At 47.8% G+C, this 23,226-nt stretch overlaps 3 protein-coding genes and 1 long non-coding RNA gene across 9 annotated transcripts; 2 read left to right on the forward strand and 2 right to left on the reverse strand.

The window, feature by feature from the left end:
* Positions 1-41: 41 nt before the first annotated feature.
* LOC108157800 (peptide transporter family 1) lies at positions 42-8,748 on the reverse strand. Of its 4 annotated transcripts, XM_017290020.2 has the most exons (7): positions 8,615-8,748; positions 8,144-8,221; positions 4,489-4,814; positions 4,331-4,409; positions 3,251-4,254; positions 1,183-1,387; positions 42-760 (listed from the first exon to the last, which is right to left on the reverse strand). In XM_017290020.2, exons 2-7 carry the CDS (start codon positions 8,160-8,162, stop codon positions 57-59), a joined length of 2,337 nt encoding a protein of 778 aa, XP_017145509.1. In that variant the 5' UTR covers positions 8,163-8,221; positions 8,615-8,748; the 3' UTR covers positions 42-56. The 4 variants fall into 4 exon arrangements, with proteins under 4 accessions (XP_017145509.1, XP_017145502.1, XP_017145485.1 ...); XM_017290013.2 differs by lacking the exons at positions 8,144-8,221; positions 8,615-8,748 and adding an exon at positions 4,876-4,975; XM_017290005.2 differs by lacking the exons at positions 42-760; positions 1,183-1,387 and adding an exon at positions 1,942-3,124 and having other exon boundaries at positions 8,615-8,737.
* A 6-nt stretch (positions 8,749-8,754) lies between these two features.
* Positions 8,755-13,622, reverse strand: LOC117187342 (transcription activator MSS11-like). Its single transcript, XM_033389794.1, has 2 exons — positions 13,431-13,622; positions 8,755-8,901 (listed from the first exon to the last, which is right to left on the reverse strand). Exons 1-2 carry the CDS (start codon positions 13,513-13,515, stop codon positions 8,768-8,770), a joined length of 219 nt encoding a protein of 72 aa, XP_033245685.1. The 5' UTR covers positions 13,516-13,622; the 3' UTR covers positions 8,755-8,767.
* Positions 10,845-17,587, forward strand: LOC108157827 (peptide transporter family 1). 3 transcript variants are annotated; one of them, XM_033389610.1, is made up of 6 exons: positions 10,845-11,007; positions 11,063-11,145; positions 14,945-15,026; positions 15,107-15,335; positions 15,401-16,751; positions 16,885-17,587. In XM_033389610.1, exons 1-6 carry the CDS (start codon positions 10,860-10,862, stop codon positions 17,389-17,391), a joined length of 2,400 nt encoding a protein of 799 aa, XP_033245501.1. In that variant the 5' UTR covers positions 10,845-10,859; the 3' UTR covers positions 17,392-17,587. The 3 variants fall into 3 exon arrangements, with proteins under 3 accessions (XP_033245501.1, XP_017145521.1, XP_033245545.1); XM_017290032.2 differs by lacking the exons at positions 10,845-11,007; positions 11,063-11,145 and adding an exon at positions 12,025-12,424 and having other exon boundaries at positions 16,885-17,581; XM_033389654.1 differs by lacking the exons at positions 10,845-11,007; positions 11,063-11,145 and adding an exon at positions 13,945-14,010.
* Positions 17,588-18,677: 1,090 nt separating this feature from the next.
* On the forward strand, positions 18,678-22,353 carry LOC108157837. The gene is made up of 3 exons (XR_001775217.2): positions 18,678-18,812; positions 18,915-19,499; positions 19,572-22,353. It is a non-coding gene; the product is annotated as an uncharacterized LOC108157837 (long non-coding RNA).
* The last annotated feature ends 873 nt before the right edge of the window (positions 22,354-23,226 follow it).

Raw genomic sequence — 23,226 nt, forward strand, 5'->3', positions numbered from 1 at the left:
AAAACTTCACTAACTTGAAACCGATATTTTACAAGGACGGCCACTACCAGTGACACTCAGCGTCGCACTGCCTCTTGCTCGTCGTAGGGTATATAAAAGTATGCCATCACCATAAAAATGAGCATATCCACGAACATGAGGCCCGCGAAGAGGAAAAACTCGCTGGCCTGCGAATCGAAAATCTTTAGCTCCGCCACAACCACCACGATGACGTTGCCAAAGGCGACGGTCAGCAGCCAGCAGGCCTGCAGCACGGACTTCATGCTGGGTGGGGACTGGGCGTACGAGAACTCTAGTCCGGTGACCGAGAACATCACCTCGCCGAGGGTCATAACCACGTACTGTGGTACCAGCCAGAGGATGTTCATCGAGTTGGGTTCCGTGACCTCAAACATGCGGGAGACAAAGGTGTCCCGGCTCTGGGCTACGATCAGCGCGTAGACGCCGCCGGCTCTCAAACTGACATTGGTCAGTGGCTGCTCCCCCACCTGTACATTGTAGTGTCCGGTCACCAGCTCGTAGAGGTCATGGTTGCGGGCGGGCATGTCCAGGACCACGTTGCCACTGCCCTCTTCGGTCCACACCACACGTGTGGTAGCCAGCAAATTGGCCAGGGTCCGGACGAAGGACTGCGACCGGTTGGACTTCTGCACGTCGTCCGCGTACCAGTGTTTGGTGATGGCGTGCGCCGGTCGCAGGAAGAGTGTGTGTGCAGTCGCCTCGTAAAGCTCCTGGGTGCCATCCTGCAGTTCTGTGCAGCCTGTGGAATATTGAATAGTGCGAGTACGTATTATTGATCGGCATCAATAAGAGTCACTCTGATCTGACTTCCCCTAAAATCTGTTCTTAAGTTTTCAATGACAACCAAACCCTCTCTTTGCATTCAGAAAACCAACGATTCACTGAGATCCTTATAAATAAGATCAAAGCGTATTTATGAAAAATACTTTACCACCTGTTCGCATACCTACTAAATATATTCTTTTAAAGTTCAATATTCAATCCAGTCGTAAATATTTTTTATGATTTCCTAAGTTCCCACTCGAATCTAGGCCATGCGACTTAAACTAGTGGATAATATATCTATAATATATTCCTCCTCAAAATGATCGCTTTTTGATCTTTCGGAGGTCATCAAGCGTGTTATGTTGAAGTTTCTTGGGACTCCTGGGGGGGACTCACCTGTTGTAAGACTCTCGATGGTGTAGCTGAGCGTGAAGGTGCCGTTGCTGGTGGCAACGCTACCCGAGTAGTACATGTCAAGCCCCTGCAGCGTAAAGCTTTCGCGGGCCTTCAGATTGGTGCTGAAGCGGTAGGAGCAGTCGGGAATGCCGCTGAAGACCCGTAACTGGGTATTCCCGCTGCTGGGTATGACAGGGTAGGTTTGCTGCAAAGTTCGAGACCAGTTCGTTGGGATAAAGAATCAATTTTTGAAGGGAACCTTCAGGCAAATAGTTTTAGCCCGGAACAATCATGAACTTTCTAACGGTAATTAACGGAACTAGTTCCATCAGAATCAGAACACTGCATTTCCCACTCGAAACCAGTTTCATATCATTTAATTGATGATTCTGCTTTGAAACGATCCCACCGGTAGTTATAGATGTATACTTATCCCCCTATTAAATACAAAAGTTTTGGATCGTCGTTGTCGTCCGATATTCGAGCGATCGAGTGAAGCGAGGGTGCCAGGGCTACAGTGAGCTTGCTCCCTAGTATATATTTATGTTGTGACTAATTCACATATTAAATAGCTTCTCGTAATAGATTTTCTTCGATGCATTTGTTAGATCAATGAAATATTTTATCCCATCTAAGTACAGTATATACAGGTTATAGTTCAGATGCAATAAAATTAGATAGAACCACACATAAATATGCACAGATACACAGACACAGGGGGCAGACAGCAGAGTACAGAGGAAAGGCAAGAGGCGGGGGCTTACTAACAGTTTTCTTTTTATTAGATTAACTAAATGAATGTCTTCTCATATGCAACAACAGCCCGACAGAGCTTCACTTACACTTAGATTGGAAATGGACACAGGCTATATGGATCGCATCGTAATCGTAGGGATTGACATATACACATATACATATATAATACACAACACAGGAGCAGCAGGAGAGCCTACTCGCTGATGTCCTTGCCCTTGTTCTCGACACCATCCTCGAGGGGCGGAATCTCGGTCTTGGCATTGCCAGTCAGTGGCTGAACTTCGTCGTCCTTGTTAGGGTTGTTCGGCTGGTAGTAGTAGGCCATCACCATGAAGATCAACATGTCCCCGAACATGAGGCCTGCGAACAGGAAGAACTCGCTGGCCTGTGAATCGAACAGCGCCGCCTCGGCTATGATCACCACAATGACGTTGCCAAAGGCGACGGTCAGCAGCCAGCAGGCCTGCAGCACGGACTTCATGCTGGGCGGAGCCTGGGCGTACGAGAACTCCAGTCCGGTGACGGAGAACATCACCTCGCCGAGGGTCATTACCACGTACTGTGGTATCAGCCAGAGGATGTTCATCGAGTTGGCTTCCGTGATCACGATCAGTTCGTAATCGTACGAATTGGCGCCGGTCTGTCTGACAAGCAGCGTGTACACTCCTCCGGCGTGGACTTCGACGAAGCCCAAGTGGTTATCATCGATGGACACGGCGTAGCTGGCGGAATAGACCCGTGTGAGCAGCGTCTCGTTGGCGTACTGCTGGTAGGCCACATCACCACTGTTGGCGTTCTTCCAGACGATCGTGCTCTGAGACGGCACATTGGCTATGGTCCGTACCAGCGGATGGCTCTCGGAGGGCTTGTCCACGAAGTCCTCCTCCCAGTAGATTTTCTGGGTATCATTTTGCGAGTTGATGAACAACGACCAGGCCTTCTTTTCAGCCAGCTGTTTAATTTCTGTGTCAAATGGGTCCTGGCAGTTGGGGTCCGTGCTGCTGATACTGTAGTCGAAATTCCAGGTGCCTTCCACATACAGGTCCTTGTTCGTGTACGCTCCCAGAGCGGGCACCTCAAAACTCTCGGCTCCAGCCAGGTTGCTGGTGAAACTCAAGGCACAGTTTTCGGTGTTAAAGACGCGCAGCTGGATGTTCTGGCTGTAGGGTAGGTCGGGATAGGTTTTCTAACAGCGACAGCGAAGCGTGCAACGAAAGAGAAGGTGGAGAGAGCGGTGATAGATAGATAGAAGGTGTTGGTGCAGGTGCAGGTGCAGGTGCCATAACAGAGATCGATCGGGGATCGCACTTACCTCCAGATTGAGCTCCACAACGCCGGATATGATGAAGGCGATGCCGGCAAGGATGCCGCCCATTGTCAGCTTCTGCAGCGGTCGCCGGATGCCCACGAGGCTCAGGGCCGGATAGAAGGCCACGTCGTAGAGGGGTATGAAGACCAGGATGAGCAGCGGGTTCAGCACCTGCAGCTGGTCGGGCTTGATGTCCCAGGAGCCCATGTCGCCGTCCATGCGCGTGGCCTGGAAGGTCCAGCGTGAGCCCTGCTGGTCGAACAGTGCCCAGAAGATGGGCAGCGGTATGTACAGGAAGAGGACCCGCATTAGCACCTTGACGTCGTCGATCAGATGGCGCTCGTACTTCTTGTCCGCGTAGTCCAGCCAGTGTTCCCTTGGGTTGGTCTTCTTCTCCTTGCACTTGGTGGTGATGGCCGTCCAGATGGTGCTGGAAACCAGAACCACCATGTTGCCCGCCGGGGGCTTCATCTTGTAGAGGGAGCGGCCCAGGACGAAGATCACAACCGAGACGATCATGAGGATGGCGGGCACGCCGAAGGCCAGTGGATAGCAGTTGATGTCGTCGAAGCAGGAGACATCTTCGCGCAGGATCGGGGTCACCGTCGTCGAGATCAGCGAGCCAGCGTTGATCGAAAAGTAGAACAGAGAGAAGAACGAGGTAATCTGCTTGACCTGCTCTGGCACCTTGAACTGGTCCCCCCCGAAGGCCGACACGCACGGCTTTATTCCGCCCGAGCCCAGCGCAATCAGTGCCAGTCCGAGCATCGTAAACGTCTCCACGGGCAGGTTGAGCGGCCCGATGGCGCCCAGGGTCAGCAGCACCGATCCACAGATGTACACCATCGACAGGTACAGTATCGTCTTAAACTTGCCCAGCCATGAGTCCGAGATGATGGCTCCGAACACGCACAGGAAGTACACGAACATGGTGAATACGTGGAAGACCACTGTGGCCGTGTCCTCCGCATATCCCAGCTGACGGCTCAGGTACAGCACCAGCACAGCTGCAAAGAAGCACAATTATTGGTAGTACTAGTCGGCCGCACCTGCATGTGGATCCTGGGGATCCTGGCAACTCACTTCGCATTCCGTAGTAGTTGAAGCGCTCACAAAACTCGTTGCTGATGATGAAGAACACGGATTTGGGGTACGGAAGTTTCTGGGGGATGGGCAGAAAGAAAGGGGGGATTTTAAGAGGAGCTGCGGGCGGGATTAGCAAGTAGCAAGGATTATCCTACCTTCACCTGTCCTTCGGCCTCGGCAACATTGCTGAAGTCGTTGTCCTCCTTCCATTCCTTGCCATTCTTCTCCGGCTGGGTTTCGCTTTCGGGCAACTTCTTGGCCTCCACCAGCGCCTTGCCATTGGTCTCAGCCTTGGACTCGGACACTGGCTCTGCGTCCGTGGGTGCTGCCGCAGTTTCAGCCTGTGCCTCAATGGCAGGGACCTCGAGCGGAGCATCGCTCGGGGTAGACTCGGTTGGGGGTGGGGTTGTGGGGGCAGCTTGGACTACAGGAGCCGCGGCTGGGGCACTTGTCTCACTGGGCTCAGCGGCTGGCAGTATTTCTGTGGAGGAAGAGGTATATTAATCAAGGGAGATCAGTTGACAACCAGCAAGCGATCCCACCCAGGAGCGGCACGATCTCCGCTGCGGATTCCATTCCAATTGTCTACTTTGGCCAGCGAATCGCTACTGATCTTAGAGGCTCAGGCTTCGTCAGAATTTCATCAGAATGGAAAAGACAGCCTTGTACTTGACACCCATCCAACAGATAAGAGATCTAGCAGGTCTATATTGGGAGTGCGTCCACCCTGGGGCGTGTGAATTCGGTGGCTTGGCATAAATTTTCCCGCATTAGATGCAGAGCCATAAAAACCATAGCCCCTCATTGCCACAGACACTGAACACAGCCGTGGCAGATAACGCGACTGATAGCTCTCTCACCGCTCACCTGGACTACGGCTTTCCACGCCATAATCGCCTCGTCTCGTCTCGTCTCGCCTCGCGCCCAATGACGCTCTAGTTGATCCGCATGTTGATGATACTGGCTCCCCCAATGGACATACAAATACATGTCCATGTAAATACAAGCGGGCACTTGCCCGTCCATCTACAGATAACCAGATGCGACTGCCCCAAATCCCACTGTGCACCGAGCAGTGGGCAGCCAGGAAGAGTCTGGTCTGATAATGAGCATGCCCTTATCGATGGCGTTACGAGTACTATTCAGCCCAGATCAATAATCATAATATCGAGAGTAGTTGCGAGAGTACGAGTGTTTTTTGGTAGGAAATTCTTTCATTTACCAGTCGGTAAGGAAATTCCAAAAATATCCAAACAGACGGAAATGACTGAATGATTTTTATTAGGTCTGGGTCTGGAATTGAACGGCAGCCTGGGGCTAATCCCTACGGTACATCGATCGATGCTTTATCAGCATTTACGACTGCCATTAGAGGCATCAATAAACCATGGAAACAATGCTGTACACACTACTCCAACCCCGACAGTGATCCAACATCCATTAACATAAAATTACTTATCGTTTAGAGTCCGCTGCGGTGGTTGTTTGAAGTCGAGCGGGAATTCGGGCAGGCACGCATGCCAATCATGCCTGTTCCTCGAGTACTCTCAGCCTCGGCTCTCGGCCAGACAATTCATTCAGACTCGTAGTCGTATCTAAATGCCACATACATCTATATGTACGTGTTTGGCGCGTAATTTGGATGTGTGTCAATGCCACCGTTGGGACACCACGGCTAGTGTGCATCTCACAGGAGTTTATGGAGGAAAGAAAGGGATTCGGTAAGAGGAACTCGGAGCTGTAACGCTCTTCAAATTGCATTTAAATTCCAGCGGCATGGGGTCACTATTTTTGAAGGTCACTCTACTGCGGATCCAGCGCTGCTCCACGTTGAACCCTAATCGGAAATCACATGATTAACACTAGAAATTGTTTTTTCGAACATTTGTCCACTTATCTGAAAAACATTTCAGATGTTTCCTGAATGGGAAATGTTATCGCTACAGTGCGGATGCACCCAAATCCCATATCCAAAATCTCAGACACACAAATCTTTCTCAGAGCGTACGTGCATGCCTGAAGTCAATTGACTGGCCCGGCGGATGGCTGACATGGAATGTGGAATGAGGATATATGTACATACACTGCGTATCGGTACTACCATCGTTGTTATCGCTCCTGCTATCGCTCCGGCCGTATTTCTCGCTATTGTTTGCCGATTGGCCGGCGTAGCGGTTGTAAATTTAGCAGCGCCACGGAATGAGCTGCGTACAATCGCCATAGAGCCATAGAACCAAAGATCCAAAGAACCATAAAACAGCTCTGCGGCGGCTGTTCTTATCCACTTGTTTGTCATGTATCGGAGCGATTGCAACTGATTTACAAGCGATTAGGCCATCAGTTGTTTGTTCGGGTTTATGGCCCGGCCCGGCCCGGCCCGGCCCGGCCCGGCCTGGTAGTAGGCGATAGGCGGCCCGGGACGGGCAGGCAGCAACCTGATATCGAACCAATTTTAATTACAATGTTCGAGTGTTTTTCAGTTTGCTCTTCCCGGAATGTGTGATTGAAGCTGGCGGGCGCAAGCGGGGGATGTCGCAACATCTAGCAAAGCAACGGTGTCGGTATTGGTTAGATATGGCAGCCAATATTCGGTAGCGTAACGCTGATTGTCTTGTTGCTGGCCCCGACATATATGTACAACTACCGACCAGCCACCTATCTGGTAGCTACTTTGGCCAGGTTCTGCGCTGAGCAACTGATGACACAATCTTCAAACCACTCAGCACCAGCCCAGTCGGCTCACTAATTGGGCCGAAGGCAGTAAGATAAAATAGCGAAAACAAAAGCCAGTATCCATTGGTTTAAGCAAACTCCGTGCATTGCACACAACTCCCACAATTCCCGGCGATTTGTCAGCAATTGCTTGTCGGAGGGGAATTCCACGCTAAATCGCAGTCGCAGTCATCGCACACCCGCCTCGACGCGACGTTTAGGAATATGCAAATGATGTTAGCCCGATTTGTAGGCTGGCATTGAAGTGCAAGCGCACTAGCCCAAGCACCACTATCGGACTGAATATAATTATACACTATATATATGTACATACGAATATTTATTCGTTATATATCTACCACAAAACGGGGTTGCGCCAATGCCAAACGGGGAGAGGCAGGCATGTGCCGATTGACCAATTTTGGCAGCTCTTTTTTGGGCCCAATCAGTGATTGACAGTAAAACACGACTGGGCCAAGTCGGAGGAGGGGAGCAGCTTTCGAATTTCGGCACTTCAGGCTCCCCTATCGGACCGATTAGATTTTGTAGGCCTGCACACAGGGCCCAGAGTTCTGGGGAAAGGCTGAAGAACGCCCGTCTGCAGTTTGCCACTAATACCGATTCAAGTGTTGACAGATAAATATAATCGTACACTGCACACTGTACAGGTTAATCTTTATGGCTCTGCTCGTTACTCAACGGCCTACATATGTACGGGCCTCCAGGTGGGAGGCTATCACAGGGGGGGCCTCAACGGTTCTTAGCTCTGATAGTGGAGAGCTTCATACTCTGAGTACTAGGATGAAGTGGACATAGGGGCTGATCAAGCCTTCACGGTTTAATTTCTAGAGTTACTGTTGTAATAATTCAAGGAGGGATTTCAGACAGAACCCCATTAATTCTGGTACTCTCTTAATTCACATTGATTCATCCAATAATTGCTAAGTATTTCCATTGAAATCCACCCATTATTCGAGGCATCAGCCAATGAAATCTTAACCAAAAATCCGTAGCCCTTACTTGAATCGGAAATCATATAATTACGAGTGTACAATGCACATGTATAATTATGGACATTTATAGAATAATTAACAATACCATTTTCTTTATCCGTCATGTTGGTGCTGCTAGTGCTGGGGATTCCGCTGGAGTTCGCTTTGCATCCGTTACGCGTCACTTGAAATCGAATAGAAATACTTGTATTTATTTGTTATTTATGTACATATACTCGTACTCGCGAATTTTATAGTGTTGCATGTACATTAAGATATAAACTCGCGCTTTCTTTCTTTTTTGATTCAATCAAGAACACGAGAAAAAGCGACTCGCAAGACGTGCTTCATAAAAGTACATATATGACATCCTTTGCCCGAAATATTTCAGAGTTCAATTAGCACACAAAGCGGTCAGAATGAACAACAATAAAAAAAAGGTAGCAAAATGTGCATAAATTTTGTTTTTACAACAAGAAAGTGTTTGTGTTTTCTCTGGTCTGAGATTTTTTGTCTCTTTAGATTTACGTATTGTACATTTATCGTATTGCATTGCCCGCTCCGCACTGTAACTCACATTAAAACATTGAGCTAAATATACAACAACTGCAAAAAAAACGGGCACAAACAAAAGCTGCAGTGCAGTGCGATCGATGTGGTGGTGGCACGGTCCAAGTCCGTAAGCGACGATCAACAGACTCTGACTGATGCCGACTGCTTGCAAGCTTTGCTAAGAAGCCGTTAACTGTTGCGCTGCTTTGCTTGGCTCTGTCCGCTGCCCGCTGCGACTGCGCGCGTGCTGCTGCTGCTGTTGGTGCTGCTGCTGCTGCTGCTGCCGCTGCCTCTGTCGACGTCGCTGGAGCACTGGAAGGATGACAAAAGCGTTAGCTGCGATAAGCCTAATCGTTGTGTTATCGACAGTCTGTGGCAAGTACGAGTATTTACGGCCCTCGCTCTTTTGTGTCCCCGTAATGAATGAGAGGTGGTATTCGCCGTGCCCGCCTGTTATTTATGACCCGTCTCTCAGCGCTGTTCATCGCGGCTCCAACAGCAATGACAATGACAATGACGACGCAAGATCATCGTATCGTAGGTGCATAAATACGCACATAGTACATCTCGATTGCCCTGCCAGTAACTTATCTCAGTGCCACGCCTCGTCTGTTTCCACCTACTCGAAGGTGGGCGGGAGAGCCAGTCAAGTCATTTACTAAATATAGTATTTTCGTTTCTCTATCACGTATCTGCACATATCTGCCAAATGGGGAGAGAGTGTGGATGGAGAGCTCTCAGGGATGGAGAGCTACCACAGTACATACTCCTCATCGATTACCCTTGCAAGCATTATTATGTACTTAATCGATCAAGAATACTAAAACCAGGTCTGAAGAACACATTCATTGTATTGTAAGCATACTATCATGGAAACATAGTTACTTGCGTGAATATTTGGCTAAAACATGAGCTAATATCCGTTATCATATCGATCTATAAATAGGATTAGATAGGATTGTGCCAGTATTATAATTAAGCTGCGTACTATATTAGGGCTTATCCACAGCCACGGGCACAAAAAGAACAGACGACATCCAGGACCAGCATGAAGGATCCCCACGTTACCCCAATGGCCGATGGCGAATCTACAATCTAATACCTAAACTACGATTACAAGTGCTGTTCCAGGATTAAGGGCATTAGGATGATGATGGATGAGATGGATGGATGGGAAAACAATTCAGTTCGATTCAGTTCAGAGCAGAGACGCTTACGCCCATCGATTGGCATCTAATCGGGCCGGGCTCGTGTCGGTTTTGTTTTATGAACTGAACTTAATCGCCGAGCCGATAACTGCAAATAGTATTTATTGTTCGCTATCATTATAGCCATGCCCAGAAACAAGTATAAACATCTATTGGCTATACTTGATGGCCCAAAAGCCATTCATTGTGCGAGTGTTGTTGTTATTACTATTGCTTTGTAACTCGAGGGGCCGGTGCCGGGGCCGGAGAGGGGTGGCTGGGCGATAAGTGAACTCTTTGTTGTTGTGCTTCTTGCTTTCGATTTTATTGTCGATTGTCATTCGGCCTGGCTAGGCCCGATCGGCTTGAGATTACATGGTGTCTATGGTATGCAATGCGCCCGATTGAGTAACACTTAATTAAAGCCATTAAGAGTATGCGCATACGATACGGCTACGTTATGTGTATCAGTCGATCGGGTTGCGTGCTGACACACCACACAGAGATAGCCATCACTTTAATGGGTAGCGGAACGTAAGGCTCAATGGGGAACTGCATCTGCAGCATGCAACAAGCATCGACAGATCGATCTTCGACTGCCTCAGCTGTGGAGCAATCCTGTGTGCCCTTGAACGGCTGTCTGCCAAGAACTTAGGGCATGACAATGTACTACCACTAACAAGTAGCCTTAGCGGGTGTCTTATCGGTCGATCGGTCAGGTGACGATTAGATCGGATCGGAGTGCGATTAGCCCCCAGGCATGGAGAGGTAACGGGGCTATCAATTTCAAGCGAAAGCAAACTGTCGAGGTTGGAGTGCCTCCACAGATACAGATACACATACAGATAAAGATATACTCGTCGATGAAGACACTGAAGAGTTGTCCCTGGTTCAGATACTCGCACTGGGACAGTCGATGTCTCAAGTGGAGGAGTTGCAGGCACTGCTCGACCCCGTCATAGATCGATATCGAAGCTGATATCAACTGTTTGCTCAATGAATTGAATTTGAACTACTCTTATGTCCCTGATTGTGAGAGGCCGTGTGTCTGCTGTCAGAAATATCGGAAATCAAATTGTCACTATGAAGAAGGGAACTTACAAACGACAGACGTCTACCACTGCGTCCCGGTCCTTGACCCGGTCCCCGTCTCGGTCTCGGTCTCGGTCCTCGGCGAACACCTTTCAGACTTCCAATCTGGAGTTGATGCTAAACAAATCTGACGGCAAGGGTGAGTCTTCCAACTAAAACCCTCCCCAATTCTAGAATCTTTTCCATTCTTGCAGTGCTCAGGCCGAGCCGTCATTTGCCCCAAATGCCCCATGCAACAGATACAATGGACAACCTCAAGAAATCTCTCCCGATTGAGGTGAGTATGTGGTTCTGGGGAGCTCGTGTTATCCCCTTAAATGCACTAGAATCGATTCGAATCGACTGTTTGTACATATATAGCGTTACTGATGAAGTTTTCTGGGCTCAGTTGAGTCGAAGCCGAACTATCCGATTCCCTACCCAGCTCGGAACGATGAGATTCGATTCACGCGAAAAACAGCAATCTTGAAACAATAACTAATGCGCATCGTAAATCTTTACGACCGGGGTAGATTTATAGCTGCCTGGGAAAGTCCCTCTCAAAGTTACTCAAAGCCGTAAAGAAAACCAAACTAAGATAGCAGCCCTCTAACACCCCTGGGATCCTTAGATAGTATATGTTATAGGGGGGGTTCCAGGCAAGATAGATTACTTTGGGGAATACACTTAGCGCTATATTGCCTGAGGCAAGAGAGTCATAGCTGCACCCACGCTGGGCTCAGGCAGATACAGATGCAGAAAGAGACGGAATAAGAATCAAGGGTACAGCTTTGTTGATCAGCATTGAACTTGACTGCAAAAGCTCTCTGGGGGTGTAGTGGGTCACTAACGACTGATGTGCAAATGAAGCTTGACGCCAGCTGCAGCGCTGCGTCGCAGCTGCACTAAGCTCTAAGAGAAAGAGAGACAGAGAGAGAGAGAGCGATCTGATACGAGAGCAAAGCCAGTGTCAAAGCTTCGTTGCCGATCTCCGTTAATTGAGTCAGCTCTGCTGCTGTCTCTCTCTCCCCGTGCAAGCTGTTTATCTAAAAATTTAGTTTGATTTTTGTTCTTGTTCGTCTTTTTTTTGGCTGCCGACTGCGCTGCTGCTGTCCACTGTCCGTTGCTTCCTCTCCACCGTTGTCTTTCTGCGCTTTAAAAGCGCAGCTTATACGGGGGCAGAGCATCATTTATTGTTTGGCAATTGTGTGCTGCTCATTTACGGCAGGCATCAACGTGGCCCGACCCCAGCCTCTGCTCTCCCGCTCGCTGTGTGATCGTCTTGTCACTATCGACCAACCCAACTCGTCTTAATTGCACCTGTGTCGCCGGTTGTTAATTGTTGTCCAAAATAATCATTGAACGTGCGTGAATTTTCGGACTTTTGATAAAATTCCAAAAGACTGTGTTACTGCTTCTGTGTTCGTTTCTGTGAGTACCGTAATGTGCACAGGCCCTTTTTTGTAATGGCGAGCAACAATACTTGTGAAGTAAGAGCAGAGGAAGGCGGCAACGATAAAACAGCCAAGGAGAAGGCAAAAGCTCAGACTGAGCAAAAGAAACTGGATGAAAGTGGGGTGAGTGGAGTGGAGTACCGTTACGGTTATCAGGGAATGCACGAAAATTGAGTCAAGAAAGTGGCAGAGCGAATGACGGGAATGCAGAAAAGACGAAACAGTTCGGCGGAAGAGAGCAGGAGAAGGAACGCAAGAAATTCGAGTCATGGAAGAGGGAAAATAGAAAACAGGACAAGGAAGGACGGGTAGCCTAGGGGGCCGAAGATTTTGTTAATAAGTTTGGTTAGATTATACATACAAAATATTCTTACACAAAGTCTTGTGGGATCGCTCAACTGACAGCTATGTGCTATTATGCACATATGTATATTATATAAACAGTGCGAAATTTACTAAATAATACCTTCTAGAAGGGTATAAAAAGAAATCACTCCAAGGGCAGGACAGAGAGAGAGAAGGAGAGAAAATATACAGCGCAAGAGAAATGGGGGAGGGCAGTGCCATCTACATATGTATGTATGTATGCACTGATTATCACTTTCAATAGTCAATTGAGAAAGTACGCTATATACACGTTTTTATGTAGTTGAACACGCGTACATATGTATGAACACATGTAAGTATGTAATGGTAATGCAATTTACCAGTACTTTATATATAGAATAAGCAGCAGATTGCTTACAAAGTGGTTCCATTGACTTTGACTTTCCCACTGCTTCTGCTTCTGATTCTGCTTCCAAGGTTGTCGAGCAACCGAGCAACAGCGACCGCAGTCGACCTTGAATGGCCGCGGCCGTTCTTCAAAATGTGTGTCAACCGAATCGAGATCCTTTTATTGCCCGCAAATTGATTGAATCAATCGCCTAGTGCGAAAATCAAAACAAGAATCGGGGAGATGGGTTTTCTTCAGCGGTTTCGACGCCGAAATACCCTAAACCTAACCACGAGTTTTCAAATTCTGTTAGTTCCAGTCCCTAGGTGTTAGGTTGTGTTGCTTCCAACCAACCCACTCATATGTCAGTCTTATTATATGTACAATGATTCGCCACTCTAAAAACGATCATACCTGTGCAGTAGAGGGTATCAATGAGGCTGACCCACTTAGTTGCGTCGCGTGGGCCAATGCATTTACCACCGGCCCCTAGGGCCATCGCCCCTGGAGTGTTGCTGGTTTAAGCAAACCCCAGACAATCGCTTGAAGTGTCGATAAGCTTCTGCTCATTACATTGTAATCCGCTGGAGCTTTGATGTCACCATCATCTGCTCAGCCCCAGCCCCAGCTCCGCCCAGCAGCTTCTTTTTTTTATTGTTTGTTAATTTATTTGCTCAACTCAACGCCTAACAACTGTTGCTGCCTCTGAGCAGAGAGTGGGGGGGGGGGGGGGGGGGGGGGGGGGGGGGGGGGGGGGGGCAGAGAGGAGGCGCCCGGCAAATCGAACTTTAAAGCTCGAGGCCAGCATCAGCTCATTCTTAGTTCGATTCCAAACGCTATCCCCGGCACACGACCAACATCGGTTCATCCATCAAGCAGTCGCTAGACGGAATCCCCAGACGCATCTCCGACTCTGACTGGCGATCGTTATATAAAGTTTGTTATGGCATTCATCACCCATGCAGTTGGCATAGAGAATTGCAAATCAGCAAAGGTGAGTTAGCTACAGAGGGAGGGGTACCTAGAGAAAGAGAGAGAAAGAGAAGGAGAGCAAGTGAGGACTGGCTGCTTGGCCTAGGCCGTGGTGTGAGCAGAATTCTTAATCCGTCCATCAATGGACCAACAGCCAACAACAGCCCCATGGGCCAAACAAATAACCCGTTTGCACACCGTTGCTCACCTTGGCCAAGAGACGCGGCAAACGAAAACCAAAACAGAATCGAAAGCCAAACGAAACCGAAATGGCTAGCAAAAACGAGAGACAACTTAATGCCGTATTACCATGAGAATAAACATAGAAAAGCCATCAAAAGAGACACGCCTGTCGAGGGATCCACACCTGGCCGACACTGCAATACCCTAGCAGAAATGGGCCCCAATGCAGGGCTAATGGATATTATGGGTGTGTGGTAACAGCAGATCCATCAATGCTCCTCCACTTTCAATTAGTTTTTAAGTTTCAAAGTGATTTTGTGAATTATTAAGTGAATTAATTGTGAGGCTTTCACTGCGAACCCCACCTAAAGATCAACCTATGCTCGCATGACCTGGCCTTTGTAAAAACTCCAAGCTGTAAGCTGTAAATTTCCAATAAATGGTTAGAAAGTTTGAAGGGCTTTGACAATCAGAAACAATAGAGGTAGAGGCCGGAACACCCATATCAAATAGCATTCAGCCAGAACTAGAAAATCTGTTCAATAACTGTTTCTACTTGACCAGTCCGAGGGTATACTTGTGTGTGTGTGTGTGTGTGTGAGTACTTTGATCAGAAATAGCCCAGTCACCGAGTGAGGCGAAACTTTCTTATCGATAAGGAATGGTTCTGCAGAGATAGGGCTGATCTGATAAAGAAAATGTGACTCGTAATTAGATTGAGATTATTGCTGTTGTTAACTGATTTTGTAATTCCCTTTCTCCCGGACTCATAGGAACAGGTAGCGTATCCCAGGTCGGTGGGCTTCATCATTGGCAATGAGTTCTGCGAACGCTTCAACTACTATGGCATGCGCAGTGAGTACCATCTCTTAGTACGAGTACGATATATGTCCTGCACATCCTTCTGACCGAAATCATTGTCTATCTGCCTGCAGCCATTCTGGTGCTGTACCTCACCAACAAGCTGGGCTACAACGAGGAGACCTCGACGGTGCTCTTCCACATCTTCACCATGCTGGTGTACATCTTCCCACTGATCGGAGCCCTCATCGCCGACGGCTGGTTGGGCAAGTACAAGACGATACTGTATCTTTCGATGGTGTACAGTGTTGGCACTTTGATAGTGTCCTTTGGCGCCATTCCGCTAAGCGCCATGCCAACCAAGTGAGTATAGTAGTTTCGAGCGATGGCAGATCACATAATCGAATCCTTTTTTCCCACCCCGCCAGAGCTGTGACCATTCTGGGCCTCACACTGATCGCCATAGGAACGGGCGGTATAAAGCCCTGCGTGTCGGCCTTTGGCGGCGATCAGTTCGTGTTGCCTCAGCAGACCATGCAGCTGGCCAAGTTCTTTTCGCTGTTCTACTTTGCGATCAACGCAGGCTCCATGATCTCGACGACGGTGACGCCAATCCTGCGAGCGGATGTCCACTGCTTCGGAGAGGGCGACTGCTTCTCGCTGGCCTTCGGGATTCCTGCCATTCTTATGATCGTCTCGGTGGTGATCTTTGTGGCTGGGAAGAAGCGCTACCAAATTAATGAGCCCGCGGGAAATATGATCTTCGGCGTCTCGCAGTGCATAATAGATGCATTTAAGGGTTGGCGCAAGTTCCGCAAGACCGATCCGATGCCCAGCTTCCTCGACTACGCTCGACACTCGGTGGGAGCCAAGATGGTGCACGAGACCAAGAGCCTGGCCAGGATCCTCATACTTTACCTCCCATTCCCCATATTCTGGGCCCTGTTCGACCAGCAGGGATCCCGCTGGACCTTCCAGGCCACGCGCATGGATGGCCTGGTACTGGGCTTCCAGATCAAGCCCGATCAGATGCAAGTGGTCAATCCCCTGCTCATCCTGGCATTCATCCCACTCTTTGACTACATTATCTATCCCCTGCTGGCCAAGGTCGGCCTGCGGCGGCCACTCCAGAAGCTCACTGTCGGCCTGCTGCTGGCCGCCCTGGGCTTCTTCATGTCCGCTGCCCTTGAAATGAAGATGGAACAGGCCGCCAGTGGCGCATTGCCCAACAGTCCCCAAATTGCCCATTTGCGACTGTACAATGGGATGCCCTGTCGCTACGAGTTCATCAGCAACCTGAGCCCCAGGACATCTGCACAAGACCCATCCTCCCGAAGCATCGATCCCTTGCATATGTGGTCCGATCTTTCGCTGGTCGTACAGGAGCCGACACAATACACCTTCACGGCCCATGATCCGGCGGGCAAATGCGCCAAGATTCAAGGCCGGCTACATCTGCGTCCGGGCAAGGCTACCAGCTACTTCCTGGACGACAATGGGCTACACGAATTTGATGACGGTCTGAACAGTATTCCCAACATCAACAGTCCACCACTGCTCCGGGCCCTCATCAACACGCCAAAGAACGAGGGACCCATCATGCTCAAAGGATCGGGCGACTGGCTCCAGCCGCTCTCTCTGGAAAACCGCAGTCTCTCCGAGCTGCATAAAGTTGGCTTTGGGGAACTGAATATCAATGGGAAGCGGGCCGCCAGCTTTCAGCCCAAGAACGGGGGACTCTACAGCCTGTTAGTGAACGGCGATGCAGCGCTTGGCTATGTGAGTATAGACAAATTTGCGCGAAGAAGTTTACACCCCAGCCAGAAACTCGGGCTATGTTTTTAAAAGCCACATCCATCTACTATTGATCAGAATGAATCTTGCTATATTCGTGTACATTTTTCTTTCGCAGGCTTACAACTTGCTGGAGGTGGTGCCGCCGCCGACTGCGGTATCCATACTGTGGCAGCTGCCGCAGATTATAGCCATGACGACGGCGGAGATAATGTTCTCGGTGACGGGGCTGGAGTTCTCATTCACCCAAGCGCCGCAGAGCATGAAGAGCGTGCTGCAGGCCTGCTGGCTCCTGTCGGTGGCTATTGGCAACTTGATCGTGGTGGTAATCGCAGAGTTCAAGCTCGCCAGCTCGCAGTCGGGCGAGTTTACCCTCTTCGCCTTCCTCATGCTGGTGGACATGGTGTTATTCCTTTGGCTGGCCCGCAACTATCAGTACAAGGACCAAGCGCAGGAAAGCGAGATCCCGGACGATGACAAGTCTGTAGGCAAGCCCCAAACGTCTGAGATCACGTCGCAGTCCAAGGATCAGTCCAATCTGCGACAAGGGGGTGGGATGTATTATGAGCCGGGATATGGGTCCTATCGCAACAATGCCTACGATAATGATATCTCGGAAGCCTGAACTCCTCATCAGCCTGATACTTAATCAATGCTATTCTCAGCGAATCCTCAATGGAATTTAGTCTTAGGCGCTCTCGTATTTATTTTACTTTTTGTATTGTATTTATAGTCTTCTGTAGTTATGTACGCTTTTAATCTGTACTTTTATATTGTGCCTATTTTGTTTTGTATAAACACATTTACGTTTTAAATTTGAATTAAGTTTAACGTCCGCTGGGACTGACTGTTAGAGCGTCTGTAATGTTACTGTTAATGTTAATGTTAATGTTAATACGCAGTGCTGCCACCTCGCTGAAAAGAGAAGAAACTAGCTTAGTGCGCACGATCGACACTCGCTTCCCGCAAAGTGTGTATCTGCTGGAAGTGCTGCAGGTCAGGGGCCTGGATGCATCCTGGATGCAGCCTGGATGAGGGATGATAGGTGTTTAGTGCGCACGATCGACAGTCGTTTCCCGAAAAGTGTGTATCTGCTGGAAGTGCTGCAGCCCAGATGCAGCCTGGATGAGGGCGCTGTCCAGTTCTGGGCCCCGAAGGGCGCCGAAGGCTGCAGCCAGCACAGTGTCCTTCGCCAAAATGGGGCCGCACGACAAGTGCTGCTCCAAGGTGTAATTGTCAAAGGTAAGGTACTTCCATAATTTGAGTGCCTTTATATGCTTGCCACTCGCTTACTAACTCAATATCTGTGGCATGTCCTTGCAGTGCACAGTGGTTCAAAAGCCAAACATTTTGACAGAAACTCTAAAAAGAATTGGATTTAAAACTGAAAATATGCACAGCTGGTCATATTTACTTATTTATTGCTTCTCTTACCTATCCAAAACCAGTCGCCACTTAAATACCCGCCACTCAGTTTATGTTATGATTCATGTAACGTATCCAGTATATTCCTTCCCTCTGTCTGTCCCTGTTTCACCTAATCACAAATGTTCTAGCTGTTTCCATATGCACATTCCGCATATCCGTGTAGCCACTGGTATTTGGTCTCTTCAGTCTGGATATGGTGATCATCCGAGCTGATTTAAGATGGAAGAAATGATTTTATATATTTTCGCCATATTGTGGACGATCAACAATATACACATATACTTTATGGGGTCAGAAACGCTTCTTTCTTTGCTACTTTGATTTTCGAGTTTAAAGATGGCTTCATTTAAAGTTCTATAATCGGTTGAAATACAACAAATGTATACCACTGTGCAGTGACAGGCATTGTGCGACACCTTGCATCAATACACTCTGTTCTGTAATTGCAGTGGGGCGGCCCCATCTGGCAACGCCACTGCGTGCATATTGGGGACTCTTCGCTCATCGTCGCTCATGTGAACGGAATCTTTCTCGTGTCGCGGATAATGAAACAAGTGAAAAATTAGTGTAGAGTTTCTTTTTATTCAGAAAACTAGCTATTCCGTTAATATATGCCAGGTAAAAGTCCTTATTGATATTTTCGCCAAACAAAAAATATATAAACCTGAAAATATATTATTACAAAGTATATTTATCGATGTATCCACATATCATCCCCAGAAAAGGTGAAGCCAGTGAGGAGAGCGTCTTACAAATTTATGAACGCGTTAAATTATCTGCGAAAAAATGCAGTTTTGGGCATAATCCAAGTGGGTAATCAACGAGCAAGTTAATTAGCTCCATGGGGGCTGTAAGGTGAAAGAAAAATATAGTTTTGTGGCTATACAGACATATGTCTCGTAAGCGCTACGTCACGATGCAATTTCACAGCATTGCCAGCAGCGAAAATTATACAAAAATTAGAGAAAAAACCAATTCTCAGGCAATCGAATGAGCCAGGCCTCAAATAAAGGCGAAGAAAACTACCTAAGTGCAAAGAAAAGGCCCTGACCCGAGGCAGCTGCAACTGCACAAAAGAGGTGGAGGGTCGCCGAAAACAGGCCTCTGACGAACCCCTGGGAACCCAAGCCGACTACCGGCTTAGGGGATGGTATCCGAAGCGAATGTGCACCTACCTGGCCCAACAATGGCGTGTCCTAGGAGACCGAGGCTACCAGCCCGAGTCCGTCACCGAGTCGAGCATCAGTCGATTGAAAGTGCTCTAGCCAGCGACATGGCGAACGCGGAGAACACCAGGGAACCTTTGTAAGGAATTTTGCAGACACCAGAAACGAATACAGAAAAGTGAAACGTTTTGTTTTTTCCATTTTTTTCCAGTGACCTCGACTGACTGAGGACCAGTGCGTTTTTTTTTTATTGTGAAAATTTTTAAGTGGGGATTTGGTGAGCTTAGTGCAACTGTACCAGAAGGAGACCTACGCAACGGGACGGTTGTGACGCCATGGCAGTGGAACTTTCCAGGCCCCCAGCCTAGATCTTTCGTGTTGTTTGTGCTGCAATATTCACCTATGGCCATGGCCAGAATCACCCACTCACTAGCATCACCCCATTGCTCCATCAACCGATAAACCAAGCAAGAAAACCCCTAATCGATCAGAGGAGGCCATGGCCCTGGGTCTCTGGCGCCCATCCCTGGTGGCGCTCAATACAGCGGCGTCCTCGGGCGACTCGCAGTTGCGGGCGCGGCAGGAGTCGGAGCGCAGCGGCGTGGGTGGTGCGCACCGGCGGTGTGACGGCTGGTGGGCGCTGCCTCATAACCAATGCTTGCAACTGCATCTATGGCCGCGATGGGGGCCCGCAAGGGCCCACAGAATCGAAGAGTACCGCTGGCGGTGGAAGAGTTTGACCGACGCGAGCGAGAGGCGAATATAAAGAATGAAAAGCGTTCACTTGGTGCCACACGGGATACACGCGAACATCGTGCGGGACGAAGCGTAACCACATACTTCTACCAAAGCGGTGCAAGCACTCGTGTGGCACTACGTGAAAGCGACAGAGATAGCAACATGTGTGAGAGGGACCAAGAGAGTACGCTCCTCTCTTTCATGACTGGTCATGGGAATGAAAAGGATAGCCACTCGTGTCGCGCCGGCCAAACGATTCCATCGAAAGCGGCAGAGCAGGACGGCCACAGAGCGGTTTGCATAGCCCGAATAAGAGCGGTAACGCAATACAACCACATCCCACAAGAAAGCTAACGCATCCCTGATGTGTATAACAGTGGGCGTGCTCACCTCCCCACACACGTACACGCCGCATGCACGCACGCACGCAGGCACGACGGCGGTCTGTCGAAACGTAGAGATCGGGATAGCTGCCAGGGGCGATAGGCTTCTAATATAAAGCACAAGAGCAAAAATCTGCCCAGGCAGGTGCTCTAACCATAACATCCTCACAGAGTGATCAAGATTAATCGTATAAACTAGTAAGTTTCATCGTAACGTTCAAACCTCACCTCATCAAGCCGCATCCATGGCCTATATCTAAATATTGTCAGAGTTAAGTCTCTCGGGTCTCAAGCGATGATTTCTTTCCGCCCGGAAAGAGCTGCTGCCTGGTAGCCAGAGGGAACGGACAAGGGTGCGGGGACTATAGATATTTCAGGTATACCTACAAATTAGTGCTAGTCTAGTCAAGTCGCTGGCTTTTGCTGTCGACCAGAAGAAGCTGCCACTGCATAGATTCACAGGGAGTTCGGAACTCTCAGAGCTCTCCGCCCAGCTGCAGGACATTATCAGCCACACATTCCCTTAGATCGCCTCCAGCAGAGTTCAAAAGCCAAGTTAAGTCACCAAAATCACCAACTATTTAAATCATAGCACAGTCTAGAAACATCTAGTCGATCCTTGGACAACCGTCCAGCCGGCCCCCATCATAGAAGATTACAGATCAGCCAATAAACCAATAAAATATATAACAAACTACAAAAAAAGTGAAAGCCAAGTAAACAAATAAAATAAAAAGCAAAAAAATTAATGCTGAATCGCTATACGATTTGTCATAAGAAAAAATAATACAAAATGTATTGAAGCGTTCTACGATCTTTAATAAAAGATCTCATTGTGAGCAAAATTATAAAAAACCCTCTGTTGGTCAATCGTTCGACCTGCAGTTGGTTTGCCAAGGCAACCGTCACAATCTATGCTGATAATGAAGAAACCTACTTATGACTTATGACAAATCGTGTGAACATAACCGCAGAGGCAACGCAATACTTTAGATGGTGGCCGGCGAAACGTTTGCCCCCGAAATTCGCTGAAAAAAACTACTGAATATCAGAACCCGTTTACAAAAAATGCAGTCTTTATTGGTGACTTGCTTAGAGCTGAGCCTTGTGATTTTCAAAATTTCTGTTTGTTAACTAGTCAATTTCTTAGGCGAAATGTCCTGCAGCTGAAGGGTTTCTTTGGGGGACCGTTCTCCCGCCTGAATTTGATATGGAAGCAGAGCCAAAGGATTCCGGACCATCGATCCCGTCCACCCTCAACCACGGCCACAGCCAAGAAGCTCTGCCACATCTCAGAGAAGAGTCCGCTAACCAAAAACCATTTTTAAAACTTTCAGGTTCTGCCTGGAGGACACCGGTTTCTGTTTGTTTTGTCTGTTTGATAACCCCCGTCCATTGTGTGCTCCCACTTAAGCCCAAGCTTCCAGTTTTCCCATTAATATGTGTACCTCCACCTTTTTAGTTTCCACTGCCCCAAGACTCCTGACACCCACACCACAGTCCCCACACTGATCAACACACAGATAAACTATCGCATACACACAATCGTTCGGGTTTCGGAAAACGCGTCGAAGCGTTTCGTGGTCTTGAATCGTTTTCCGAAACAGAAAATTTCGAATTTGCGTATAACAAAAAAAAAAAAAGAAAAAAAACGGCTAAGCGTGAGCGCGCCGTAAATTCGAAATGGAAATGAAAAAAAACATTGCCAAATGAAAGACTTGCCGCATCGTTATACGAAATTCGAAAAAAAGAAAGAAACAAAAAAAAAAAAATGAAAGAAAGAAATATATACAAAAAGTGTTAAGCAAAAAAAGCATTTCCATAGAAAAAAACAAGCAAGTCAAAAAAGCACCGTTATACGCGACGAGAGAATCCCGCGAAAAAAAAATATGTGAAAAATGGAAACGTTATACGTCTGAGCACATCCAAAAAAAATATATAATATGTTTTTTCTGTATAACGAATATACTACTTCTGTAGACCGTTATACGTCTGAACTGAAAAAATACAACAAGAAAAATTTGTTTATTCTGTATAACGAAATGAATATAGAACCGTTATACGTCCAAACATATTCAAAAAAAACAATATTTTGCTTGTACGGAATAACGAATGAAATGGTAACGTTATACGTCCTTACTGATTGGCAAAGAAACAATGATATTTATTCTGTATAAGAAATATATGTATATTGGAAACGTTATACGTCCTTACTGATTGTCAAAGAAACAATTATGTTGATTTGATATGAAATGTGTGTGTGTGTTTCTTTGAGAATCGGAAAGGACCTGCGAAATTCGGCATAGGAGACTACAGATGTGTGTATCGAAGAGGTTACATTCGTGTGTAGTTTCCTGTACCGCAAAAAACTGGAAATAATTGAAATTGAAAATTAAATGCCTGGTAGAAAACTGTAATAACTATCTTTCACTTGGGTTGGGCCTAAGAAGAGTGCGGGGAGCTCTTGGCATCATCGCTGGAGAAACCAAACAGGATGTGGAAGTATTGTATGGAACTACTTAAGGAATTTCGTATGCAACTTAAGGGCCTCGCTAAGAAGTTTTTCAATGTTTTTATCATTGTTCATCAAAAATGAAAAGCTGAAAACAAAATGCAAAATACTTTCTATAAATCTCTATTTAAAAGGCATATTTAATGACGTAGATGGATTGCTATCACGCGCTGAGGTAAGGGCTATAAGGTAAGGAGCTAGAACCGCCTCGTTGCTTCTGTAAATATGAATAT

The sequence above is a fragment of the Drosophila miranda genome, chromosome XL (genome assembly GCF_003369915.1).
Source record: "Drosophila miranda strain MSH22 chromosome XL, D.miranda_PacBio2.1, whole genome shotgun sequence".
In the NCBI taxonomy this organism is placed as follows: Eukaryota; Metazoa; Arthropoda; class Insecta; order Diptera; family Drosophilidae; genus Drosophila; species Drosophila miranda.

Coding starts and splice junctions, on each gene's coding strand:
- LOC108157800 (XM_017289996.2), bottom strand. CDS start 4,909: ATGGAATCCGCAGCGGAGATCGTGCCGCTCCTGG. Junction 4,815..4,875: donor GGAGATCGTGCCGCTCCTGG/GTGGGATCGCTT, acceptor CTTCCTCCACAG/AAATACTGCCAGCCGCTGAG. Junction 3,125..3,250: donor TTGTGGAGCTCAATCTGGAG/GTAAGTGCGATC, acceptor TGTCGCTGTTAG/AAAACCTATCCCGACCTACC.
- LOC108157827 (XM_033389610.1), top strand. CDS start 10,860: ATGAAGAAGGGAACTTACAAACGACAGACGTCTACCACTGCGTCCCGG. Junction 11,008..11,062: donor AAACAAATCTGACGGCAAGG/GTGAGTCTTCCA, acceptor CCATTCTTGCAG/TGCTCAGGCCGAGCCGTCAT. Junction 11,146..14,944: donor AGAAATCTCTCCCGATTGAG/GTGAGTATGTGG, acceptor CCGGACTCATAG/GAACAGGTAGCGTATCCCAG.
- LOC117187342 (XM_033389794.1), bottom strand. CDS start 13,515: ATGGCCCTAGGGGCCGGTGGTAAATGCATTGGCCCACGCGACGCAACT. Junction 8,902..13,430: donor TGATACCCTCTACTGCACAG/GTATGATCGTTT, acceptor TCATCCTTCCAG/TGCTCCAGCGACGTCGACAG.